The sequence below is a fragment of the Emydura macquarii genome, unplaced genomic scaffold, assembly GCF_026122565.2.
Source record: "Emydura macquarii macquarii isolate MOO-44397 ecotype Brisbane River unplaced genomic scaffold, CSIRO-AGI_Emac_v2 contig_1230, whole genome shotgun sequence".
Lineage (NCBI taxonomy): Eukaryota > Metazoa > Chordata > Testudines > Chelidae > Emydura > Emydura macquarii.
In genome coordinates, this window is record NW_027131367.1 from 13,722,563 (window position 1) to 13,749,109 (window position 26,547).

At 49.7% G+C, this 26,547-nt stretch overlaps 2 protein-coding genes across 3 annotated transcripts in view; one reads left to right on the top strand and one right to left on the bottom strand.

The window, feature by feature from the left end:
* UNK (unk zinc finger) overlaps positions 1 to 15,688 on the top strand; it is a 63,421-nt gene extending 47,733 nt beyond the window's left edge. For both annotated transcript variants that reach the window (XM_067547578.1, XM_067547579.1), the window contains 7 exons: positions 596 to 664; positions 1,257 to 1,431; positions 2,685 to 2,786; positions 4,289 to 4,477; positions 7,773 to 7,954; positions 8,761 to 9,018; positions 9,441 to 15,688. In XM_067547578.1, the coding sequence (XP_067403679.1) occupies positions 596 to 664; positions 1,257 to 1,431; positions 2,685 to 2,786; positions 4,289 to 4,477; positions 7,773 to 7,954; positions 8,761 to 9,018; positions 9,441 to 9,596 (1,131 nt within the window). In that variant the 3' untranslated portion in view covers positions 9,597 to 15,688. The remainder of the gene's footprint in view (positions 1 to 595; positions 665 to 1,256; positions 1,432 to 2,684; positions 2,787 to 4,288; positions 4,478 to 7,772; positions 7,955 to 8,760; positions 9,019 to 9,440) is intronic.
* Positions 15,689 to 22,673: 6,985 nt separating this feature from the next.
* The window catches only part of UNC13D (unc-13 homolog D), a 38,568-nt gene continuing 34,694 nt past the window's right edge, over positions 22,674 to 26,547 (bottom strand). The window contains exons 28-31 of the mRNA XM_067547780.1: positions 26,013 to 26,133; positions 24,820 to 24,943; positions 23,626 to 23,831; positions 22,674 to 23,113 (exon numbers count right to left, since the gene is read on the bottom strand). Coding sequence (XP_067403881.1) covers positions 23,007 to 23,113; positions 23,626 to 23,831; positions 24,820 to 24,943; positions 26,013 to 26,133 — 558 coding nt within the window. The 3' untranslated portion in view covers positions 22,674 to 23,006. The remainder of the gene's footprint in view (positions 23,114 to 23,625; positions 23,832 to 24,819; positions 24,944 to 26,012; positions 26,134 to 26,547) is intronic.

Here is a 26,547-nt window from a genome sequence, read left to right on the forward strand (position 1 = left end):
GATCGCAAAGCACTTTACAAAAGAGGTCAGTATCACTATCCCCATTTTACAGATACAGGAGAAACAGATGTCACTTCTTTTCCATCTCCTTTCTAAACTAAATAATCCTGGTTGGGACCTTGTTAGGAGGAATTTAGCAAAATAAACAATAAAGTATGTTGTCAAAAATAAATAATTCCAAAAGTAAATAAAAATGTAATGTGCTTCCTACCAGTTCTGCCTTTTTTATTAGAGAATGGCAGGGACTAAAGGCTATTTATAGCAATGGAAAGGAATCCATACTCGATCTTGTATTCTTAAGAAATTCTTAATGTTATTGAAGGGCTAATTCAGTTAAATGTGAAGATAATTGCAATGGCTGCTTAAATAAGGGAGCAGAATGTCCAGGTATTTAGAGGGCAAGCTGTTCAGGGGGGTTCTCTGTTCATTAAGCTCCCACCCCTACTTTTACGATTCTAAAGCATCCGGGACAGCCTAAGAGAAGGGGCGGGGGCTGTGCACGTTCCTCATGGACTCTCCAAAAGCCAGCAGTCAGCCATTTCCAATTTAGCTGTTAATCCCCCTGCTTATCTTTTGTTCCATTTATTTACTGCAGCAGGCGAAAATAAAATCCCATTCACTGGAATACAGGAGCCAGGAGCAGCCTCTGTTACAGCCCAAACAGGTACGGTAATCCCAACAGGGCTCTGAGACCTTGCTTGAAACTCACACCACCTCCCACGAGAATGCTAGCCAGATCTGTGGAGCCAACGACAGGCCAGACAGAGTTGGGGCATTCTAGGTCAGAAATGACCTTTTGAGAAGGGTGGGCTCACCAGGGGTTTCTGGAGACTTGCGGGTGAAGACCTAGCCCTGCGTGAGTACAGAATAAGTTCACGGTTCTGGGCTGTGGCCCAGAGAGAGGGTCCTTGTAAAGAGGGTTTCCAGTCCGTTTCCAGGAAATGCGTTTGGACTAAGCCGGCTGAGTGAATGACCCAGACCTGTGATTGTATACAACCTGTGGGTCATGTGATTTCGTTTCAATGAGGCCTGAAGGATCTTTGTAATGCTGAAAGGAAACAAACCTGTAGAAATTAAATACAAACAGTTAAACTCCCCTCCTCCCCCCACACTGGTGGCAGTAAACACCAGTCAGAATGGGAGCAGTCAAGAGCGTGTTCACCAAGGTGCCTTGGCTGATGCCACATCTCTGCCTGTTATTGACATGATTCTTCTATGGATTTGTTTAATTTCTTACCTCCCTCTTCTTGTTTCAGGACATATTAGGGATTCTTCCAGTGGGCAGCCCTCTGACTTCCAGCATCTCCTCCAGTATCACCTCCAGTCTGGCAGCAACACCACCGAGCCCTGCTGGCACCAGCAGCATCCCAGGCATGAACGCCAATGCCCTTCCTTTCTACCCAACAAGCGACACAGTGGAGTCTGTTATAGGTAACATTGCCTATTTATTTACTCTAACAGAGCCCTCAGGAGGGACTCTTTAGGCATGAGAATTGGAATAACATGTTGCAACCATGAGATTGAGGGATGTTGCAGCACACTCCAGTTTCTTATCCCACACTTCCCTCCTAGTGTAGGCAAATACCTGAGATTCCAGAGTTTCCTATGAGTATGAGTAGGCAGATCTTTTCTGCAGGTCATTATGAATGAAGTCATCCCTGCATGAAGGATCAGCACAAGGGCTATGCACTACGTAAGTGCAACTTGGGCCTTCAAAATAGTGCTTTAGTGAGGTTTGGACAGTTTATAGATCTTAAACTGGCCCTCTGCACAGGGATGATTTGAATAACATCGGACCCTGAGAGAGTGCTTGGGTTTGTCAGACTTGGGGTATATATTGTGTAGAGCAGAAAATCACAGTGACAGTCTCCATAGCTATGACTTCTTTATTTTCCCTTTGAGGATTTTAACGTGAGGGGCTGATCAGAACAGCTGTACCCTGACCTTTCCCCCTCCAAGGTCCAAATGTCCAATCCCTCAAAAGAGTAGTATGGGGCTCCTGTGGGGGAGTGTCTGCTGTTCTGTCAGATTCTTTGTATTCGGTTTCATGATCCAGCATTTCTGATGTAAATAAATTACAACAGTAAAAGTAGTAAAACAAACAAACAGGCCTGGGAGGAACATATATATGTGTATATATGTGGATACTTATATAAGTGTATGTATATCTGTAGTCTTTGATGAGATATATTTTAATAGATATAGCACTGGGCAGGCATTGTGTAAGCTTTCTTCACCTTATACTGTCATTGAATCTCAGACCTGATTTGCAATGTCCCTGCTCCTGCTAGACCATTTCTCCTCAGCACATTGATGATACAGCACTAGCCATAACCAGACAGAACGTGGGCAGCTGTTGTTGTATAGTACAGGCACAGCCAAAACATCAGTATAGGGAAGATCTGTGAGGATTGCTATTATTTCAGATTTATATGTCTGTTTTCATGTACCTGTTGATATAAAATCTTGGGGAATCGGGTCAGGCAATGGAAGCCAATATAAAAAGCTGCCTGTTAGTCTCACAACGAATCATTTCATAGCGACACTGCATAGGATCAAGAGTAGGGCTGAGTACACTGTCCAAAAGACAGCAGTGGCTCCTCTGTATGTAAGCTGTTTGGGCCACCCTATCTCTTGACGTTGTTGGTCCTTTGTAACATAATTGGTACCTCTGTGTCCGGCAGAATCTGCCTTGGATGACCTGGACCTGAACGAATTCGGAGTGGCTGCCCTGGAGAAGACATTTGACAGCAGCACGGTGCCCCACACAAGTGGCATCATGATAGGTACATGAAAGCAACAGAGCTTTCTTTGATCGTCTGCCGTGTTGCCAGATTAGCTAGGCTGAACCAGCCCACAAAGCTCTAAAACCAGTCTCAAAAAAACATTTACTGGTTGGAAGCAACAGTTGTAACTAACTCAGGCAACGAGTAAGAGGCCTGAGAGCAAAGATCACTCTTTGTGGCTAATGGCGTTGAGTTCTTGCCAGTGCCCTAGGAATGTTTCTGAGATGAGCATGTTTTGTTTGTCTTGGTCTGTAAATAGTGACCATCTAAAATGTGTCTGGTAGCTATAAAAACAGCTGAAAATATAGCAACTCACAGCTCATGGGGAAAATCCCAGGAAATGTCACATGGTACCCAGAGACCTGGCAATACTGTTCTACTGTCACAGGATTACTCGATAGTGTACGTCCTTATATCAAAGCATACAGTGTATGTCTCATCTTTTGTATGTGACCTTTAAGCCAAAGTCCATTTGCCTGTGTCTAGTGTCTCAAAAGTGATAGATCTCAGGACTCTCTGCAGAGAGTCTTGGGGCCTAGCTGCTAATATTCCCTTACTTAGTAATACAGGTTCCTCTGTATGAGCTAATGCTGGCTCTGTAATGGCTGTTGTTTGCCTATATAGCTACTGCTCAGAATCTCACCTGAGAAACCAAACTCCATTCTGTGGGTGATTTTAGAGCTGATCCCCTCAAAAGATCAACATACTGATTCAACATCCAGTTCCTGTGTACTCTGAGCGCCCCATTCCTGCCGCAGCTCAGCCTTCTTGGCCTAGAGAGATAAGAAGCATGGAATAGAGCAATGGTGATTTTTCTGTTGCTCCCTTCAGGTCTGGGTGTCAACCATTGCCTTTTAAACTGGGAGATATCAGTACAAAATGGAGTGGGGGGCAGAAAATTCTTTGGAGCTATCTGTGCAGCAGAAGGAGACTGCTCTGTTGGTATTGTAGATATCATGATCTGGGGCGCTTGATTCTCTTACCAGTAGATGCAAGTTTTCAAGTACAGCTGTAGCCAGTTACTCATTTTAGATTGACACAGGGGTGATGTGATCCTCTTCCTGGTGATTGCTGGTAATTTACTGGTATTAAAAAATGGAAGAGCAAATTTTGCAAGTGAATTTTCATTCCAAAGCTGCTCACCTAATATTTAAAACAAATGGTCTTCCATAGGCTGGCAATGACTGTGAACTCTGCAGGGGGAGCACATTCGTGACCTGGAGGGAGTGCCTCTCTCTGCTTTGGCTAGTTGACCAGCAGTCTTGGCATACTCTGAAGGGAGTCACATTTGGTCCTACTCAGCCAGAAGGATGCTGGCTGCGATGCTCCTTCTGAAGTTTGAAAAATGTGTAATGTAGAAGGGAAATGGTGGTAATTCCCAGGGCTCCCCTTTCTGATGAGGAGAGGGAAGCTAACATCGGCTGTTCTAAACTCCTGTGCTGTGCTTTGGCCCATACTTCATGATCATACATTTCCATCCTCTTTGTGTGTTCTTTGTCCAGGTGGGAGTTTGCTGCAAAGTTCTGCTCCTGTAAATATCCCTGGGTCCCTTGGAAGTTCTGCCTCCTTTCACTCTGCCTCTCCTTCTCCACCGGTCAGCCTATCATCGCATTTCCTCCATCAGCCCCAGGGACACTTAAGTCAATCAGAAAACACATTCTTGGGGACATCAGCTTCTCATGGATCATTAGGTAAATGCACATTGTGTGTGTTACATGTACATACGTGTCTATACCATGTGAGTATTTTCTTTTAAGTTAGTTTTAATTTGAATGTCTGATTTCAGTGTTGTCGTTTATTCCTCTCCTTCCCATAAGAACAACAATACTGTAATCTGCTTTACTAACATGTAACTAATGAATCCTCACAACACTTCTGTGTTAGAGGGAGCAAATATCCCCATTTTATAGACAGAGAAATTGAAGAAGAAAGGTTAAGTGACTTGCCCAAATTCACATAGCGCTAATGATGACTCGCTGAGGTGAAAACTTGGGACTTCCTGGTTCCCTGTCATGCACTCAGACAAATAGACTGCATCTTTTTCTGCTCAGAGCAGTGATTATAGTTTAGATCCTCAACTCGACACAGCTGAGGTGGAGAAGGGAAGAAGGTTTCAGGCCACCTTCAGTTCTTGGGACCAAGCAGCAAGCTGGACTGGCCTCTGGAGTAATTAAGAGCAGCCTCAAGCATACTGCGGAATGATTATACCCACCTGCAGTGCCCTTCATATTGCCATCCTATAACCTGGGCTCAGCAGAGTACAGCAGTGCTCCATTCCCTCCCCCCCTCCACTCAAAGGTCTGCTCCCTACACTGAAGGCAGAACAGGGGAGCAGGATCTGTGAAGAACCCACAGATATTTCAAGAAATCAAATCATTTGATGGGCTGAATGTTAACAGTGACTCTTGAGTTATCAACTTTTAGGACAACAACAACAGATAATAGTGCTTCCTTTAGACAATAATGAGAGAGCACTTCTTCACACTTGAGGTTTTTTTCATGTCCAATGTTACATTTCAGAAAAGTAGATAAACGCTTTGCTAATCTGTTGCTCCAAGCCTCTAACAGCACTGTGTCTCATATTTTGTATTTGCAGTCTTTGTTTGTTCCAAACAAGTCTTTTTGGTCTGTCTTGAACATTTTATACAATGACGTTAGTGAAAAAAGACACATCAAAAGACATCTGTGTGATTAATTACGGCTAGTTTTTATCATGGGAAAAGTCACGTTTCAGTAGGAAAAGGGAAACGACAGAGAACATGATTTTACTATACTTTTTATTTCAACAGAAGAGTGTTAAATAGCTTGTATTCATATCACTACACAGTCGAGACTAGTGCACAGTCACATAAATGGAATAAAATTGAAAAATGCATTTAGCGATCTAAATTTTTTAAGAAAAGGGAAATACATCTTGGAACACAGTAGAGGAGTGGAGGTAATTTGATTCTTTTCAGCTTTTGATAATGTTTATTTACATAGTAACTTATTTTAGAATTTAGGACTTGTCCATGCAGCTCATTGAATGCAACGGAGATAGAATGCATAGCGTGAAGAGTTATTCTTTGTCTTTATTTATTTATGTGTGTTACTGTAGTGCCTAGTCATGGACCCATCATGTTAGCTGCTGTACAAACACAAAAAAGATGGTCTCTGCCCCAGGGATTTTACAGTCCAATACAAGAGGTGGAGCCAGACAGGCAGGGGAGTACCAGGAACCAATGAGACTTTATTGGTCAGCATGATCGGTTGTGGTAGCAGCACACCAGCAACCTAACCATTGTCAAACTCCCTTTTAAAAAAAAACCTAGCACAATAATAAAACATTAAACTTCTTGCAGGGTTCCCTCTCCTTGTCGTCGTCGTCGTCGTGGTGTTGTGTGTCGTCATGTCGTTCCCCTCCGTCCCCTCCCGCCCCTCCCCTCCCCCCCCCCCCCCCCTGCTAATCCTCTTGCTTTGCCAGCAGGAGGGCAGAAAATAGAAGCTGTGGGAAGTATAACTTAGGGCTGGTGTATTCTCAGTTTTTGAACCGGCATAACTATGTTAGTTGGGCTGGGATTTTTCTTGCCAAAATAATTATACCAGTACACCCCCTAGTGTGGATGCAGTTATATTGCTATAGAAGTGCCTGACACTGGTATATTTTATTCCCCTTTCCATACAGGAATAAGCTGTACCAGTTTAAGTCATCTTTCTACCGTTATGACCACATGTGCATTGGGGGTTATACTGCTTTGGCAATATAGTTGAAGTGGTTCAATTCTCTAGTGTAGACGAGCCCTGAAAGAAGCAGTAGAGACCCCAAACTAATCAATTACTGCCCCTGGGTTTGAGATGCCCAGCAAGGTTAACCAGCTTCTTGGTTCCTGGGTGCCGCTTCTGACTGAGATGCTCTCTGCCTTGCTTCTAGGGGCTGGTCTACATGCACTGGTTTAACTTAAATTGATATTTAAATTAGTTTGAGTTAAACTGGTGCAAAGTGATTTAGTTAAATCAGTGGCAAATCCCTGTGTGGACACTCTTACATTGATTTAAACCTGATTTATATCAATTTTGCGTAATGCCGTTAGAAATGGCATTAAGCTAAATCTATATAAGCCAAGTTTAAATTGATTTAAAAGTGTCCACACAGGGATTTGCCACTGATTTAACTGAATCACTTTTAAATACCCCTTTCATTAAACTCATGCAAGCTTGTGAGCAGATAGGGCCTGAGTGCCCAGAGTTCCCTGCTGTGTGTGCAGCTTCTTGCTGATTCTGCCCTGGAGGAGGGATGTGGAGGCTCATTCTGGGCAAGCAGACTTTTCCATTGGCAAGGCACAAATCATGGGTTCCATGGCCAACGTGCAGCCTCGCTTATCATATATCTCCTCCTGCTTTGGCTCCCAAGGCCCCGAGTCCTACTATGAGAAGGGAAATGGGTTTGAATATTCTAGGCTAGAGAATGTGGCTATAGCTAGATCAATACCCTCTTAATGCTAGGAGTTGGCATTCAAGGCACTGGTTTGCTGACTGTGGAATCTGAAGGGGAAGTCGCACCTAGCTTTGTCTACACAGGCAAACAAAGTGTGTGTTTTCAGCTGAGCTAACGTAAATCCAACTAGGCTATTGCATGACAAGGGAGTTAAATTGTGTGTCACAGGTGCGAAGCTGAAGTAAGCTAACTCGATTGAAAAATTCCCCTTTATAACTTGAGTAGACAGAGCCACATTCAAGAGGAGCTTCCACCTCTCTATTAATTCCTGGAGGCAGGAAATGTCAGTTCCCAAACTACACTCTCAGCTACCTAAAGGTGTGAGACCTTCAATATGTGAGCGCTGCTGTCCCCAAGCGGATGACTGTCTCCTGAAGGAGCAAACTGGTTCCTAAAATAATCCTCTGCCTCCTAAATATTCGCTGTGAGCCCTGGATTTCACAGGGCCAGGGAGCAAGTGGGGAAACTGCCCACACCTGTGACGTAACCCTCTCTGTCTCCTCGTGAAACAGGTTTAAATGGGATGAACAGCAGCATATGGGATCACTTTGCTTCTGGGAGTTTTTCGCCCAGTACCTCACCTGCGTTTCTGTCAGGTCCAGGTGCTGCTGAGTTGGCGAGGCTGCGACAGGAACTGGATGAAGCCAGCAGCACAATTAAGCAGTGGGAAGAGTCCTGGAAACAAGCCAAACAGGTACAGTGCAATTTGCAGGGGATGTAGCAATGGGATGTCAAGGCAGAGCCAAAGAGGTCTGTGTATAACCATGGAGCTTTTCCAAACGTAGAGCTGATGTAAAGTGCTGTAATTCAGACCCTCTTAGTGCCAGGTTCCCTCAGAGCTCCTTGTGCCCACTTACCGATGGGTAAGGAAACAAGAGCTGGTGTACTTCACGTGGTTAGGAGCTGGAATGGCATGAGGCCTTGTCTACACGCTAAAGTTGCACCAGTTTCACTAAAGGTTAACTAAAGGTGCCATCTTAAACTGATTTAGTTAAACTGGTGCAAAAGATTGCATGGACACTCGTATTTCAGTTTAGACCAAGCTTATTTCATTTTAGCTTAGTCAGTTAGGAATCGGTTTAAGCTAAACTGAAGCCAGCTACTTTTAAACTAAAATAAAAGTCTCCATACTGAGGCTTACACCAGTTTAATTAAATCGGTGTAAAATCACACCTTTAGTTATTCCAGTGCAATTTTCCCATGTAGACAAGGCCTTAGTTACTGTAGAAAGTGGCAGTGATTTAACTTGCACTTTCTTACATCCTTAAATTAGTTGCTTTTTTTTTTTTTTTGCTACACCTCTCTCTGGCCTCTCAGCATTCAAGTTATGCCAGTGCACACACGACCTCGGAATCTTGCCCACCAAATGTAAGGGGGTGTAAATAACTTGTTGGTAAATTGGTGTGAATCTAAATAGGTAGGTAAGTAAAAGGGAGTCTTTGCTGATCTCTTGAATGCTGGCAGAGGGTTTATACTGACTCTTTTTGCTGGGACTTGCAGGCATGTGATGCTTGGAAGAAGGAAGCAGAGGAAGCGAATGATCGTGCCAACACAGCCAGCATGGAATGCGAGCTGGCCCGGGAGCAGAGGGAAGCCCTAGAGCTGCAAGTGAAGAAACTCCAGGAGGAGCTGGAGAGGATCCACGCTGGCCAGGACCCCCAGCTCCTGCGCTCATTCTCTGATCTAGAGACCCTCTCACTCTCCACACTGTACACCCTCCAGAAACAGCTGCGTGCCAATCTGGAGAGAGTCGACAAGGTGAGCATGAAAGGCCTTGGGGTGGAGGCGTTCCACTTACCTCTTACTTTCCAGCTGATCTGTAGAGATCTAAGGCCTTGTCTATACAGCCAAAACAGAAGTTAGCGACTGTTATAGCCCTTTTTGGCTAAGCCTGAACGGATGTAGTCAAACTGAGTTATCACCAGGTTAAACAAATGCTTTACCCCTAGTCTCTACAGCTACAGAGACCAGGGCTATAGCTAGAGTACAGTTTTAAATTTGAGTAGGTCAGGGAATAGAACCTAAAAGTACCTAGCCTCAATACACCAGCCAGTGCTGCCTCACTTTCACTTCCCAAAGCTGTTGGGAACGTACCCCACCGGGCACAGGTGGAGGGGCTTTTCCTCTCCCCCACCCTGCCTTGTTTCTGATGATTGTGCTTGGTTTGTCTTCTTTTGCAGGTGGTATTTCAGATGCAATCAGTGAAATGCCTTAAGTGTCAGGAGGAGAACCGGGTGGTGTTACAGTGCCAACACGCTGTGCTGTGTGAAATGTGTGCTGAGGAGGGCGAATGTCCCATCTGCCATCCCAACAGGCCACACACTCTCCAGTCGTGACCCTTCAAGGACACTTGGTTTCTCATATCACATAGAACTTTTTAACTTTATATATATATATCTATATCTATATATAAAAAACAAAAATTAGTTGCAGAGCACTTTTTAATATTTTACATCCCCCATTTAAACTGCCCCTCACCCACTCCCCACTAATTCTGACTCTTGAGGAACTTTGAGAGCTGTTTTTAATACAGCTTAAAGGGCCATTTGCAAAGAGTCTGTGTTTTTCCTCTTTTCTATTTAGGATATAACAAATTTTTGACTATTTTGGGGGAGTTTGGAGTTGGGAAGAGGAGCCTCCGGGTGCTTTCCAGACTGAGGGTTGGACTCATGGGGAAGGAAGGAGATGAATTCAGGTTGCTTGATCATGTCTTCAGACCTGCACTCTTTTATTGACCCAGCTTGTTAAAGCCGTTCCCATTGATAGAAGCCCTGATGGGTGTCTGCTGGTTTAGAGCTTCGCTCACTCAGATGCTTGCTGATCTCTGAAGACACAAGAACTTTGCTGGTCCATTTAAACAACAAAGTTCACTTTTTAGAAGATTTTTTACACAATTTGTATATTTGTAGGAAAACAAGAAAAGGGAAAAAATACTGAATTTAGAGCAACTTGGGTCAGGCCAGGTCCGTGGCTAGTGTACATTGTAGGACTGTTTGGAGATCCTTGGTTTGTGCGTCCTTAGAAATATCGCCCAGCCGGCAAGCTAAGGATGGTCTGTAGAAGGGAGGTGGAACCACAGGTTGTCTCTCTGGCACCCCGTGGGGGGCGTCTTTGTAGAGACGTACTGTATTACAGCTTTCAGGTCAGATCAGAGTCTGGGGACGTGCTTTGTAATCATTGCTGATGCATGTCAAAGAGAGTTCAAGTGGTGAGTGGGAATGACAGTTTGGGAGCTGAGCTGTGAGATATTGACCCTCCTTGAACTGGCCAGGTATTTCCTCTGTCATTGCCTCAAAGATAACAAGGTTCCCACAGCTCTGTGCTCTCATTGATGTTCTGGTAGGTGAAGGGGAAGCCTGACTCTCCCTGGGTTCTGTGGCTGGGCTCACATCAGTTTGTAATTTCATCTGATGCAAGTGCATCTGGTTAATATTTAGGGCTTTCAGTAGTGAATCCTCACAAGATCCCTGGGAGTGGTTCTCTGTCCATGAGCAGAGCCATTGGTGTTCCATGGTAATCGGAGATATCCACATGAACCCACGTATTTCTGTGTCACTAACAGGGACTGGTCAATCAAAACAGGCAGGCAGTTCACAGGACAGTGAGGAATTCTCAGTTGGCTATTTCCCAGCTTCACTCATGCTGCAGGTGCCAGTAGCATTCATGCTGTTGACACGGCCCTATGCCAGTGGCAACAAAAGAATTTCCATCATGGAGCAAATCACTGCTCCATCTATTCAAGCCCTGAACAGTGGCCAGTGCCAGAGGCCTCAGAGACAAGTGTAAGTCCCTTCCCCCAACGGTCCTCATTGTGGGGAAATTTCTTCATGATCTCAGCTGATGACCGCTTTATGCCCTGAAGTATGATATTTGATAACACTTGTGACTTTTAAACTTAGCTAGTGTAACTGCAGTACTATTTTCATTCATACACATGTATAACATTGGTTTGAAACTTACTAACACTAGTTAACACAGTAATGTCCAGTGGCAGTGAGTTCCACACATTAATTATACAGCTACTAAGACAGGATTCAATGTCAGTTTAGAAAGGAAAAGAACTTTAATTTCGATTGGACATTGAAAATCCTCAAACCGCAAACCATTGTGTACAAACATTCTTGGTGATTTGGTAGTGGCCAGCGATAGAATCTAGCCCTTAGATGGCTAGCAGACAGCAGCTGCAGCTTAGAGATGTAACAGGAAAGATACGGTGCCATCAAACTCAGTCTCCTTCTGTGAATGGGACCAGAAGGAACTGTAGGAATTCAGGTCACATGAACACACTTCCGTTTCCAAGACATTCCTTTTCCTTGTTGTAAGGAAAATCTTCCAGTATTCTTGGGCTCTCTCACTCTCCCACTCTCTGCTGTGCAGGTTCATCTCTTGGACATGCAGCTGTCCACAAACCCTGGCTGGATTCTCCTAGGGGATTTGACTTGCTGTGAGCACCATGGATCTTTACCTCCCAGCACCATCAGCAGGGGAGCTCAGGGACTTTCTCATGGTACTGATTCCTTCCACTTGGGCTGGCATTGCAATTTATTCCTAGGTTAGTATGATGGGGAAGTGGAGAGGTGGGAATTCCCAGATTAGCTCTACACCAGCAGCAAATTTTCAAGTTCATGGTTTCCCTCCAGGAAAAATAACATGCCACTGGCCAGGACCCTGTCTAGTAGCTGAGCTTTTCTATCCTAAATGTAAATTGTCTTCTTATTTCAGGGGGACGGCAATAACCTGCTGGGTTCCCGGCCAATTGGGTCATTAATTGGTATTTATTCTCTTTAGCTGTCCGTGGGCATGTCCTGCGGTACAGGGATGGGCAGACTATGGGGCGCTTGGTCCCACAGCTCTAAACAAGCACTGCAAACAGGCCTACGTTAATGGGGCAAACTCTCCTCTCAGGTACAAATGCGTGGCTTACACTGTGCATATCTGAGGCCTGAGTTTCACTCTGTTTTATTACCCATTTGTGGCTCAATCCTGCAGTATCTGCATGAGTAAAACTCCCATCTCTTTCTCTCTAAAGTGTTTTTTTAATGCACCTACTGCAGGGAGCCTCTAGAGACTATAACACACATTGAAAAGCATCCGTTCTGTCTGAAAGGACCCTAACCTCCATCTCCAGGAGTTTTACCTGCATTAAAAACTGCAGGATTTGCAGTTACTTTAATCTCATCAATTACTCCTGGTTCTGGTTGATTTAGGCTAGTGTAAACCCACCTTCCCCAACCTGGAAGTGCACCAGAAACCCCAGCAGCCCATTGTTGTTAATAGGAACAACTGAACCGTTACCAGAGACTTTCAAGGTGTTTCATATTTAATGCAAGGAAATAATTAGATTTGCTTCCATGATTCCAACCTTCCTCTGCAAGGAAGGGGTTAATATGCATTCCCAGATGATCTCTAAGTGCAGCTCTGTGTAGTTTGGTTTTTTTTTCTCCCCCCTTTAACTTGTTTTTTGTAAAAAATGCTTTTTTCCATGTGTATTTTATTGTAACTAGCATCAATTTTTAATTTTTTTTTCTATGGAAAGATACTGCTGAGTGATTATTGTGGCTATGTTGTTTGGTTATAGCCTTTGAATGTCTGTGCCATGGGGTGGGACTGGTCTTAAAGACCTGCAAACCTGCCTTGGTCTGATCTTAAGGAAAGATCATTTGTTAAAATGTGTGAAAATTCTTTTTAAAAAACATGAAAAAACACCAAAAAAAGGGGAAAGGAAAAACTCAATGAAAATGAAATTTACTAAACTGTTTTGGTAACTAATTGAAAAATAATAGGAAATAAACTCTTCAATCAGGTCTGTAATATTTATAAGCTCTGAAGCTGATCAGCCCACGTGGCTATTGAATGGAAATTAGTTTGTACTGTTTGTTTTTGTTAACATTGTGGTTTATTACTCTCCTTCCTTCCTGTAGGATTGCCCATTGTGCCCCTGTGCTCTTTGGACAAATTAATTTGTCCAGAGAACTGCCCAGTACCTGACTTCATAATTCCAACTGATTCCCACAGGGGGGTGCTATGGATGTATAGAGCCCTGCGCAGATCCAAAATCTGTATCCGTATCCTATCCGTGATCCACAAATCTGCAGATTTGCAGGGCTCTACAGATTTGTTCCCTTCTCCTCCCAAGATAACACTGACCCATTGATCAGCATATTCATTATGTCCCATTAGGATTTGGTAATTCCTCTGTAATGCAACTAGCTGGGCATGCTGGGGGACAGACTTTTCCTCACTGGCAGATTGCTTAGCCAAGTGAAATTCCACCCTTGAGAACAGCATTGTTTGCCTTTTGAGCAAAACAGTTTCTCTGTTTAAGACTTAACCTGAAGGACCAAAGAATCCAAATTGGAATCAAAACCCTCCCCATCCCTGCCCTCAAATCCTGATTCTCCCCTTCCCTGCCCCAATCATGGCAGAACAGGTTACAGGGTTTAGCACCAGGTGTGAAGTGTGACCCCAGTACACTGTATTTTGACTCTCTCTTTGTATAAACACATTGACTTTTTCTTTCCTTCCTCTGGTCCTTTAAGAAAGACTTTTTAAATCTAGGTTTTTATTAATTTTTAGTTGCTGCTCTTTCGAAAAACAATATATCTGAAATGTGAATGATTTCTTAGGCTCCAGATGGAACAGAGAAATTGATCTTTGTGTATTTGATGGATAATTTGGGGGCCATTTTCTTGCTAGAAATTAAAAATTAAAAAAAAAGAGTGAGTTGGGGGAACAAAAAAAAGGGCACGGGCTCTGAGTCTTTCTAGCAGCTGTTGACTTTACATCATCTGAGCCAGGTGATACCTTCCTGGGAGCCACAGTCCTGCTCTTAAAGCAACAGGATTCTGTGGTCAGCTTTTGTGTTATAAAAAGGGGCTTGCTGAAATTTTAGCAGGAATGCCCCCAGCCCCTCTAATGTACTGTCACATGCTGTGTATTTTGGAGCAGAAAAGTCCGTAGTGTAATGAATGGAATAATTCAGTCAGACCCAGGGGACTCTTCTATGGACTGAGTCACATTAAAAGTGGGGGGGAGAAAGTCTTAGTGGACAATTTCCAGCTTTCTGAATTAGCAGCACAGTTGGCTGTTGCTGAATAGATTGGGCGTCTGAGAACACTCCCCCAAGTCCCCACCCCTCCACACAGAGTCCTTATTGGGTAATTCCTCCCGAAATCTCTTGTAGTGTTGGAAGGGTACACTAGAAACGGTGACCTCCATGACTAATTTTGCCTGCTGGGCAGTTTCCTAGTCCTGATTTGAGGGAAGGGAGTATTAATTGTGTTGTGAAACCACATTATTCTTAAAGGTCAATAAACTTGTACTTTATTATGAAAAATATACAAGTCTGTCCACTCGAAACAGATGAATTAGAGCAACAATATTCTACATAACGTGCTTACATAGCTAGATAGTTAGATAGATATATAAATGCTATAAAATTTCCTTAGAAAATAGCTTTGAGCCTAAGAATTTTCTCCATGTTTGGGAGGCTACAGTGCATTTATGTAGCCTAGGGACACGGGCCTTGCTAAGTTCGTCTCCTGACCATGTGGACACCCAGCCAAACCCAGACTGTGGCAGAGGGGCATGTGGCACAGTAGCCAGGTGATCAGAGGAAATGTCCCAAATAGGGAGTACAACATTTTATCGTCCCCGAGAGGGATCTCTACAGCTGTTCTCAGACAGAAGGGTTTTATACTTTCCATGCATCTTCAAAGCTTAATCTGAGCCACTAGCATTGCACAGTTCAGACAATGAAGAGAATTCCTCACTGTGTGAGGAAGAGTTTAACGCTGAATGGAGGACTCAGTAATTCATTGCTCTTCCACTAGCCACAGTTCATCCTATTGGTCCCTCTTCCTCCTCCCAAAATGCAGAATATTATTACCAGTGTTTTCCTCCAGGATTATAATAATCCCTGGAACACTGCAAACAAAATAGATGTTACTGGTGTCAAGAAAAGTATTGCAAAAGTGAAGTATTCCTGAAAATTAGTGACTGTGGATCAAAGATATCTATGGGGCTTCCCCACTCTGTAGCTTCCGATGTTAAAACAAAATAAATACAATACATTTAAACAATACACACTACAGTAGATCTGGTGACAATTCTTGACCAATCTCTCTCTTGGACTTCCCAGAGAAGGGGCAGTGGGCGGGAAGCGTCCCTCAGTCTGTGTAGACGGTAGCGGAATGGTAATCAGTGATGTGTACACTGTGTTGTTAGTTTTCTGTATAGACTGTGATTTCAGCTGTCATCCTTTCTCGTATTCTGTATATACTTGTTCTGGTGATAGGAAACCTGGTTTAGATTCTTTTTCTCGTCAGAGTGAATTTGCATGTGGGGCTGGAAGGAGTGCAATCTGTGTCACAGTTTCCAAGGGCAGGATGGATTTTCTAGAGGACAATAAATTTTTATTTTTTTGCTAATAAACCCAAGCAGCTTGTGTGTGTATGTGCGCACAGTGGGCTGAACTTTCTGTGCGTGTTAGTCCTGGTCGTGGGAGCTAAAGCATTTGTGAAATGAAGCCAGTCACAGACCCCTCTCATTGGGATATAGCGCTAACAGAAGCTGGGCACCTCCCAGACAGGTAAGCAGCTCAGGTTCCTGCACCAAAGAGTTTACAATCAAGATGTATGTAAGTGAACCACATGAATGGGTTCTATATGATAATATGTAACACATTTGAGACAGCCACAAGAGACAGGTGACTCAAACTAGCCAGATTCAGGTTTCAAACTCCTGCTTCCGCAGGGCTAGTTCTCATTCTTCCGTCTGCTGCGTCGTTCGTTGCACCTGGGAACCTAACACTGCTATTCTGATATGGTAGCATTTTCTATAAACGATGACACAAGTCAGGGCGGAATCAGGCTCCTCTGTCTGGGGGAGAGAACACCACCTGGGATTTTCATTCCCTCCTCCCCCCACTCTGACTGATGCTGAAATGGCTGCTGATTTAACCCTCCTGGAAAGCCTTTCTCCTACAGGCTAGAGCTGAGTGGCTTTTCCTTTGTCTCAGGCTACTTCCCAGCCACAATGATGTAAAAGTATCAAAGGCAAACTTGTCATGCAGGAGTTAGAGCAGGACCCTGGCAGTGGGACCTGGGAATCTCTTCCGAAATTTGCTACTGACGTGCTGTGTGACATAGCATTCATGGTTTTTAACGGCACATTGAGATCCTTGAATGAAAGGCGCTGGATAAAGGTATGGTGGTGGCGTGGGAAATGGCAGCTGTCACAGAGAGAGAAGGGAATAATGACAAATCTTTCCAAAAAAGCTTTTGAAAAAAATGTGTTTTTAATACAGATCTCACTGGCCTTTGGACCAGGCCTTTATTTAGCAAATATATAGCTCTATGTGTGTTAGGAACTAGCTGGGGGACACCGCAGCCTCTGTGTCTGCACCCTCTCCCCTCCCAGGGCATGTGTGGGGCTGGGGGGGCTCATGAAGCGTCCCCATTCCCCCAAGGTGTGTCAGGGGTCAGAGGGACCCATGTAGCGGCTCTGTTGTCCTGACCCCCCCAGTGCTTTAGGGTCTGGCCAGACCCATGCAGCCTCTCACGGTGCACACACACACACACACACACCCTGCTCTGCTTTTTTTTTATGTGTTGAACTTTATCCTGCTGGAGCCATGCGAGAAACCACCCAAGGACAAATGGCTTGAGCCCAGAGCCTGAGTTCCCAGCTACCTTCAGAAGCTGTCGGTCCCGTCATAGCGCCTCTAGCGGGGAGTTCAAACTAAAGCAAGTCAGAGGTTTGACATTAGCGCCCCAGCAGGCAGCCTGGAAAGGGCGTGACTCTCGGCGCTGGCGCAGCACTCCCTGAACACAAGTGCTGCCCTGCCGCTGGTTTCCTCTGCTGCTGTCATGAGAGGGTCTGAGCAAGATTTGCCAGAGTTGTGCAGAGTTTCAGTGCCTTGAGCTGAGACGCCCTAAAAAAAGGCCAGACTTTTTAGGCACCCTCCCTCTGACAAGCAGGGCTGTTTAAAATTCTTCAGCCGCTGCACCCAAAATCATCTGTCGTGTTGGGAAGGCTTCGCTTGCATGACCATAGCCCACATTGCTCGCAAAGGATCTGCAGCAAAGCGCTGTGGCCTTCCTCGGAGCCTGGGCCCGAGGACGGGTCACGACGCCCCTGCTGGGCAGAACAAGGCCCTACAGGTATTACTGCCTGGAAGCAGAGGGGCGGAGCCAGGGCAGGAATGGGAAATATAAAAAGCCGCCCCAGTAGGTCAGTGGGCGGGGAACTGCTGTCAGAGGCAGACCTGTCTTCCCAGAGGCTGCGGTCTGGGCCTGACCCGGGCCCCGTGGCTGCTCAGAGCAACTGACCGGAGCCTCCAAGGCCCGTCCGGGCCGCCGGGCCCTAGTGATTGATTGGGTAGGGCCGCTGGGCCCTAGTATCTGGAAAGAGCCACCCCAGACCACTAAGTGAGGCCACTGATGGGGCCCTGGGCTGGGACGCAGTGGGCCTGTGTCCCCCCTTCCCTAGCTGCCCCGGGAGTGCTTGCCTACCTGAGGACACCGAGTTTTACTAGCCCTGCCTGCCGGCAAGGCCGGGGGCTCTAGACTATTTCGCTTGCCCCCCCCTCCCTGGAGGGCCGGGGCAATAGACTGCTTACCAGCCCTGCCTGTTGGAAGGCCGGGGCTATAGACTCCTTACCAGCCCTGCCCTACGTAAGGGCCAGGGGGCTACAGACTGTGAGGGAAGCCTGCCCCGCCAGGGGCCAGGGTTAAAGACACGTAATCTGCAACGCTTATTCCCCTAGCCCAGGGCGCTGTGGCCTTCCTCGGAGCCTGGGCCCGAGGAAGGGTCGCGATGCCCCAGCTGGACCATGACACCAGCCTCCAGCATCACCCACGAGATCGGTACAGCGCCCTCAAAAGGCAGCGGGGCCTGGATGGGGGCATGCCAGGGAAACCCCCTCCTCTTACGCAAAGCACAAGGGGATTTTAAGGACTAGTCAAGATCGTGGCGTTTTTAAGGTCTTGTACAAGAGAGCTGCCCTCTCCAAGGAATTGGACGTCCGTGCCTTGGCAGGGTGACAGACTGAGCCGATGCTGGTGGGGTCAGGGACTCTGGCTTTCAAGCCTGGTTTCTAGAGATGGTTTTTAGTTTGAGGTGAGGCTGGGGAGGGATTAATGAATGAATCGCAGCCACGTTGGTTGTTCTTTCACTCTGACGACGCTAGCGTGAGTTCAGTAGCTAGGAGGTACCCAGTTCCTTAAGCTCCTACACTTGCTACACTGCAATTGTTAAAAAGGGTGTTTAATGACACCTTGTGTGCTTCACCTAGGGCCTACGCAGGGGCTGTTGCTGGTGGAAAGTTTGCAGAAGTTGGCAAGAAGCATCTATGAATGCTGGGAAGGGACCGACACCTTAGCCACCAGTCACTAGTTCCTGTTTGAGTGGATGACCAACCTCCTGTGCTGGCCCGGCGCCCTCACGCTTTGCAGAACTTTTCCCCCACGCCGGTTGAGTCAACCTGGCACAGGCCATGCCAGAGCCCTGCTCCGAGCCAGAGTTAGAGGCGGACTGAAAATGAGGCGTCCTGGCCGCCGCTTGCAGCTCGAACTAGGGCACTCCTGTTCCATAGCGCAGGGCTGGGGTCACCTCGTTCCTGGCCTCCCGTAGGCGCCGCAGGAAGCGTTATTTTTAAGTGGGAACCAGTAGCTAAGGGGGGGTTACCACCTCGCCTTCACCGAATGTTGGTGGGTGCTTTTCCATGACCCTGGCTCGCGGTCACATTTCCAACAGTAAAGGGCATGGGCCAACGCACGGCCCGTGCTGCCTCCTGCTGCAATCCTCCGCCAGCCCACTGACCGGCTCTGGCGTGGCGCTACCATGCGGTTTGTGTCAGCGGCCGCCTTTGGTGCATGAGCAGTAGCCAAGACGCTGCCTTGGGCTTGGTCTGGCGTGACCAGCTGAAGGGATTCCTCTGCTCGCTTGTCCTGGGGCAGCCATAACACACAACACAACCCCCCACGGGCCCAGATTAGCAGCTGGGGGAGGGAAATACCAGCCCTGCCTGACCTTCCCTGCTCCCCCCCCCTCCCCCCCTCACCAGCCATCAGGGGCGCGGTGGCCTGGCAGGACAGAGGAAGGTAGTTTGACATCAGCACCTGTGCTGTACCGTTGCATCTCTGGGGGCAGGGGGGTGCTGGTTAAATGCCAGACTGAGGGGGGGGGTGCACCACTAGGGTGATAGGAGAGAACACACGGGATTTGGAAGGGGTGGGGGGGGGGGGGGAAATGGGCTCCTATGTAAGGAAAAAAAAAAACCCAAATAGCCACCCTGTGCCTATAACTGGGAGAGCCAGTCACCCTATTCCAGCGGGGGGGGGGGGGGGGGAGGGAGGCCTAACGCTGTGTGTGTGTGTGTGAGGAGCCAGTCTGCGACAGAGCAGAGCCTACATAAGCTGCTCCCACCTCCCTCTACCTACATTTCAGGCCACCTACATGGCCCCTAATGTGATAGAAACCCAGTCCGGGGGCAGGGCAAGGACTGACTGTGCTGAGTGTGTCAGGAATGTGCTGTGTGTGTCCCCCTCCCACAAGTTCAGCATGATGGCACACCTGAGTCAGCCCGCACCCCCGGCTGGTGCAGAGCGGGCGCAAGCCTGCTGGGTCACGTTACACGGGTGCGGGCGGGAGCTGCCCCTGACTGAGTGGCACGGGCAGCAGTGCGGGGTGTGCAAGGAGCTGGCTGCCGCGGCGCTGCCTGACCTCCAGGGCTGGGTTAAGGATGCACATCTGCTGTGTACTGAAGCCTTACGTTGCACATCCGACTGCTTTATTGCAGACACTGCAGTTAAAAACAGCTCCATGGAGTGAGTGTAGCAGAAGCTGGCCTGCGTTCAGGTGAAGAAATGCTTTGCCCACTTGTGAATTTCATTGCTGTGCCCCTTTTCTAGCTGGAAAGGCTGCAGTGGAACTGATCCATTTTATTGTGCAGGCTTATGCTATCATTTTAAAACATCATAAAACCAGTGCAAGCAAGGAGCGGGCAACACCCCTGCCCCCAATCCCGGCACAGCTGCCTGCAGGGAGGGGCAGGAACCCGTGCTGGCAGTAGCTGGCGTGGGGGGGGGGGGGGGAAGCACCTAGTGGCGGGTAGGACCTGCAGCAGCCAACCCTTCCTAGGATCAGGCTCTGTGAGCCGCTACGACACAGTTTAGCGCTTCCTCTCAACCGTGCGCCCCACCCCAACACAGGCTGCTGCTCACTGCCTGCCCTACGTCCGCTGGAAGCGAGCACTGAGCCGCTGCCGCCTCCATTTCTGCCCCCGGCAGGGCGACGAAGGCTTTTAAAACGTGTGGGATTTAGGGCTCACAGGCCTGCAAACATGCGCGGCTCTGGTGTGCGCAGCTGTTTGTGAAAGACCCGCCTGGTCCCAGCAGCTGCTCATTGGCGCGGGTTGAACATTTTCTAGCCACAATGCCAGTTCTACAAAATGGAACCATTTGGTGGGAACAAGGTTAGGCAACGTGTGAGGAAAAGGGACTGAAACCCTCTGGAGGGCATCCTTAGTGACTGAGCTGGGCTAAACTGTGTTATATTTTGTTTTCAATAAGTAACCCAGTTCAAAATAGCTAACAGAACTGCAATGCTTGACCTGTCTCCACCGCCAATGGTTCCAGAGGGTGGTGGTTTTGCTATTTCCTAAATGGAATTTGTCAGCCATTTTGGGGGCCATTTCCACTTTTTGTTCTGATTTAGGACAAAAAAATGTTGGCCTAACCCATAGCCTGGAACTGCCAAGCAGCTGCCGCCTGTAGTGATCACTTCAGACCCTGGGGCATGAGACGCACTAGCCCAACTCATGGTAGCCTGGCCCCCATCACTGCCGCTGCTGTTATAAGTGTGTATATAATTTTGCCCCACCAACAGCCGTGTGTTCCAGTGGTTAACTGAAGGCTCTTTCCTTTTTTTTAAACTTTTACTTTGGTTGAGCCATTGCCCTGCAATCACAGCCTTACTGTACAGACAGGGGGTTTTATTTGGAGAGTGGTTTTTAATCAGAATAGCTTATTTGTGAGACCCTTAAAATTGGAGGGGGTCCCCCCACACGTGAGTACAGAATGGAGCTGGCCCGTCCCAAGGCTGAGTTGATGCCAGGCACTTACGCATGGGGTGCGTTTGGGTGACACCAGTGGGCACTTATAGTACCACACCCCATGTGGTGGGTACTAGCCTCATGATACAGAGGGGGAGCACAGGCACAGTTAATGTGGGTCCAGCAGCTAGCGCTGTGAGAGGAAGGGTCACATACTCAACAGAGAAGCCTCAGCCGAGGTAACGAGGAAAGGGAGGACGGCCCCAGGAATGTTACAGCAGCCCCCGCTGGACTGGGGAGGGGGTACTGCCGTATTTATCTGTGTGCCTGGATGCCCCCCGTCCCTCCTTGCTCTGTTCCGGGGCAGTAGCTATGGCTTTCTGGGGCCTAGATCCTAGTTCAGAAGAGCCCTGCGTCGGCGTGGAAATGAAAACGCCGTGGGTGAGGGTAAGCAAGTGCCAGCTGCATCGCACTTGCTCCTCTGCTCCCATTCTAATGCCGGGGGCCCCTGCCCCAATTCCAACCTGCTTCCTTCCTGCTCCAGCATAGGCTGGACCTGCCCTGTTCTCGGCCATGCCAAGGCTCAGTGCAGGGCTGAGGAGCGGAGCGGGTAGCACCCAGTGCCACCCAGGTTTCCTTGTAGCACAGAGGGGAATCTAGCTAAAGAGACGAACCCTTCCCCTCCCGCCCACGCTTTCCGCTCTGAGACGTTCAGCTGCTTGTAACAGGAGCTAAAGCATGCCAGAGACGGAGGAGTCGTTAGGGTCCCTCTAAGGCAAAGAACGGCCCCTCCGCCCCTGCCTGCGGCAGCCCAGCTCTTGCCCAGAGCAGCACTCACGGTGCCTGGGCTGGCGCTGCTCTGCAGGAGCGTTTGTGATTTCCACCCGCCCAGCACCCACGCTGGCTGCTGCAGTAGGTGCCCCGGGCTGATTAAGGGACGCTCACAGCAGCTCTCCCCGTGTCTCCCCCTTTCAGCTCTGCTCCCTCCAGCACTGGCGACGTCTCGCGTGCTCTGTGGCAACGCCTGGAGCAGGAGCTAGCAGCCCATTCTGCTGCTGCAGGGCCAGCTGGCTAGATTCCAGCGTCCCCTCCCCCATAGGACTTGGTTGCAGCTTTTTTTGGCCTCCCTCCCGCCCCCATTTTCCCCTCCTGCACCATCTGGAGAGCAGAGCACAGCCTAGCCTGTGGGACTCGCAGGCGGGCACATCTCGTACCCTGCTGGCACCTGTCAGGCTGCTTCCTACGAGCCAAGTTTGCTGCTGCCGGGTGGTGATGGGAAGCAGCACAGGGCGCACGGGCGCTGTTTGCTCACCCCGCCCTCGGCCTGAAGCTAGGTCGGATGGTGCCATGTTCGATGAAACCGCACGGGACAGCCAAACCGTGCTGAAGTGGGGAAACAAGCTGCCATTTCCTGTCGGCGGCTGCAGGGAAACGGCTCCAGCTTTAAAGAAAACCGAAGCCCAAGCTGCTGATCTTCGTTCTGCACCAGCTCACGTTGAGAAACCGTCCCCTGCAGCTGCAGCCTGGCTTCACGCCCTGGGGCCCCCTCTGTGGGAAGCCCCTTTGCTGCCAAGGGAGCTGGGACGGGATGGAGTTCTTTGCAATTGATGTGGTTCAGATCCTGCTACGTCGTGGCTGAGGCCTGCTCCCCTCCGGCTTGGCTCCATGCCCGGGTCCTGCCTGGCTGCCGTCACACGCACTCCTTGGACTGCTTCGCCCGCTGCTTGCGCAGCTTCACAAAGGCCTGTGCCTCCTTGTCCCCTTTTCGGGACTCCAGCAGCTTCAGAAGTGGGTCCCCTGGGGTGAGGTGAGAGAAGCCAGGGTTAGAAAGGAGGGGAACAGAGCGATCGGTGTATTCAAGTTCCCTTTTCCAGGGGAGCTTCCTCCCTAGGAAACCCACATTCTACTTCCCTGATTCTAAGCTACCGCACAGCACGCAGCTGCCGAGGCTAACGCTTCAGCCATGGCAGCGTGCAGAGAGCAGAGAGTCTCTCTGGTGCGAGATGACGCAGGGCCCCTGCCCGTGCCCTGGCTGCAATGGGCCCAACTATGCGACAGCAGAGACATGTCCAAGTCCCTCCCCCTGGGGCCAGCACAGAGCTGGGTCCATTCTCCAAGTATTACAGGGCCACTGGCTCAGCCAGGCAAGTGCCCCCCAGTGAGCGCCCTGCCACAGAAGGGCTCGTTACTGGATTGTCCCAGGGCGCAGATGGGAAGCCAGAGAAGTTAAGTCATTGGCCCACGGCGGCACAGCGAGGGAAGCAGCTGCAGGGAAGGGGAGCAGCTGGAGACAGTAAAGCCAAGGATACCCGTGGGTGTGGGGTGGGTCAGTGGTAAGCGGGTCTGGGGCACTTGGGCTGCGTCAGCCACTTCCTTGTCTCCGGTCAGCCCCGGCACGTCGCAGAGGGGGAAAAAGGCTTCTCCTTCCAGGTCGTTGGCTCCCAGGGTGTCGTAGTCGAACACCGTGAGCAGCAGGCAGGCGCCGTCCTGCTGGCATTTCTCGGCCGGGACCAGACTGCAGAGAAGAGAGAGATGTACAGGCCGTCTCAGTCACAGCACAGCACAGGCGCAGCCCACCCGACGGGAGCACCAGGCGGCGGCTCAGGCGGGTCCCAGCAAGGGGCACAGCCCCTGTAGGAGCCCAGATACTGTGGTGATGGGCACCCTGGCGACTACTGAAGCAAAACCCAGCTGGCAGTGAAGGGGCCGAACTCGATGTCCCTTAGCATCTGGGCAGCGGACACTGAACGGGAGTTATTTATAGTGCCGAAGCCCGCTGGAGCCCCAGCCATGGGCCAGGACCCCAGAGCACCAGGTGCTGTACAAACCCAGAGACAGCCCAGCCCCCCAAGGCTCACAATTGGCGTAGTTGACCAGCTGCCCTGTCACAGCCTCATGTAGAGCCCAGGGTCCTGCGGTTTAACGGCCTGCCCCTGTATCTTTACGGGCAGGCTACGATCAGGGGAGAACACGCAGTATTGGCTCTGCCCCACTACGCAGCACACTGGGGTAGTGCCCATTTGGGTCAGTGTGTCCCCCATCCTCGCCCCTCTAACTTCCATGGTGCTTTCTTGCAGCCCTCCCGGAAGGCCCCTCTAACCACGCAGCAACGGGCTGCAGCCCCTTGAACCTGGCATTTCACACTGGCAGATGTGGGCCCGGCCTCACCAAGGCGTGCAAAGCAGGGCGTGCACATTTCATTTCAGTGGCGAGGGAAGCCCCAGTGCTCTGCTCCCGGCCAGGCTGGGCTCGTCCTACCCAGCGAAGCTTTGTGCACACAAGCCTCCTGAACTGTGACTGCAATGATCACGTCTGAGATGCATGCGGCTCTCTCTTCCCAGACGGCCCCAGTGCAGGATCTGCATCCCAGCGAGCAGAGGAGCAAGCAGAAGATCCCCTGGGGGAGGGACGGTCTGTCTGTGGGGCTCCCAGTGCTCCCTGCCTCCCACCATCACAGGGCGAGCAGGCGCTGGGGAGAAGCAAGGGTGGCGGCTCATACGTACAATTCAAAGGCCTCGTCGAACAGAGGGTGGAGCTCGTTCTTCTGGCACTGGGTCGTGCGCGCCACCACCTCGGGGAACTCGTGTCGTGGCTCCAGGGTCAGCTGGACAAAGGGGTCACTGGAGCCTGGCCGGGGGGTGAGGGAAGAGAGACTGAGAGAGCACAAGGGCGCCGGGTGCGGGCCCACGAGCATCCCCTCTGCTCCCTCGTGCTGTGTGCGACGCTGGGCCTGTTTGTCACCGCCGGGGTGGCAAATCCACGCAGCGTAGCAGCATCTCACCCTCCACCTCCCCACACACATGTGGCTTAGAGGGCTCCACAAAAGGGGGGCAGCATGGGGGATTGGCTCCATGGGGCGTCTGCAGCACTAGAGTCTCTGGTTTGCAGTGCACTTTCCCCTCCACGAACCCCTCTGGGCTCTGCTGGGGGGCACATGTCCCATTGGCGTCTGTGCTCCTCAAACCCACGGGCTAAAGCCGGCCTGGCGCTGGCTGTAGGGGATTATCAGCTTTCAACTGCATTCAGGTGAAGCAACAGTGCCCTCTTCTGGACGGCTGCATGAATTCCAGTCTGTTCCCCAGAGATTGCCCCACATTATCCAGTCCCACTGAGCGGGTGTAGGGTGACCAGATGTCCTGATTTGATAGGAACAGTCCCAATATTTGGGGCTTTTTCTTATATAGGCGCCTATTATCCTCCACGCCCTGTCCGGCTTTGCTCTCTGGTCACCCTAAGTGAGGAAGGGGAGGTGTGCATGTGGCTCTGGAGGATGCTACAGTCTGTTGTCCACCCGGTTGCTGTGGACAGGCCCCCGCACATTACCTGGAGTGGAGACAGACTGGGACCAGTTCTATGAAGCGAGCCAGACAGCAGCCTCCCCCCTGCTTAATCTGCAAGGCTCTCTGCTGAACTTGTCCCATGGCAGCCGCTCCAGACACACAGATCACAGGATTTCATGGGCCATGACCCCACCCACAAGCTAAGGTCCCTGGGATATCGGGCTCACAGCGCAACTCAGCCCTGTGCACAACTGAACGCAAAGGGCCCCTCTAGGCCGTGAGCTATTGCGCAGACTCAGTGCTCGAACGCGCCCGGGAGCCAGCCGCAAGGACCGTGGCCTGCACCGGCGCTGGTGATGCGCACGAGCCAAGCGGCACGTTGGAGCGGACAGTTTCCGGACCCCGCGGGATCTCACCATTCGAGTCCAGGGGGATGAGGTTGACAGCGTTGAGCACTTCAATGCGGAGCTTTTGTTCCGAGGGGCGGTAAAGGGCTTTAATGGTCACAGCCCCGTACTTCTCAGTGCTGGTCTCCAGCTGGGCCACGAGGGGAGAACAGAAACAAGAGAGCCCAGGTTACGTTCAGCAGCATTTTGAATCGCGGGGGTCTGCCAGGTGATTCACAGGGTGCATTAGCGGGATACAGCGCCCAGCCCCAGGGTCACCGCAAGACAGAGACCGGGACACTTCTGTACTGGGGTTAGGTACATGAAGGTGGACATGGGAGCAACACTCCTCTGACACCTCCTCTGCTAACCTCCCCGCCACCTGTCCTTCCCCAACCTCCCCAGGGTGGCTAAGCAGCACCTTCTTCGTTCCCAGCGGATCCCGCCTCCCTGCACTGTGGGAGCAGAGGACGGGGAAGCGAGAGGATGGGAAGGGCTGTTGGCAGGTCCTGGATTGTTGACTCTGGGTATGTCTACACTGCAATAAACCACCCGCGCTGGCCCA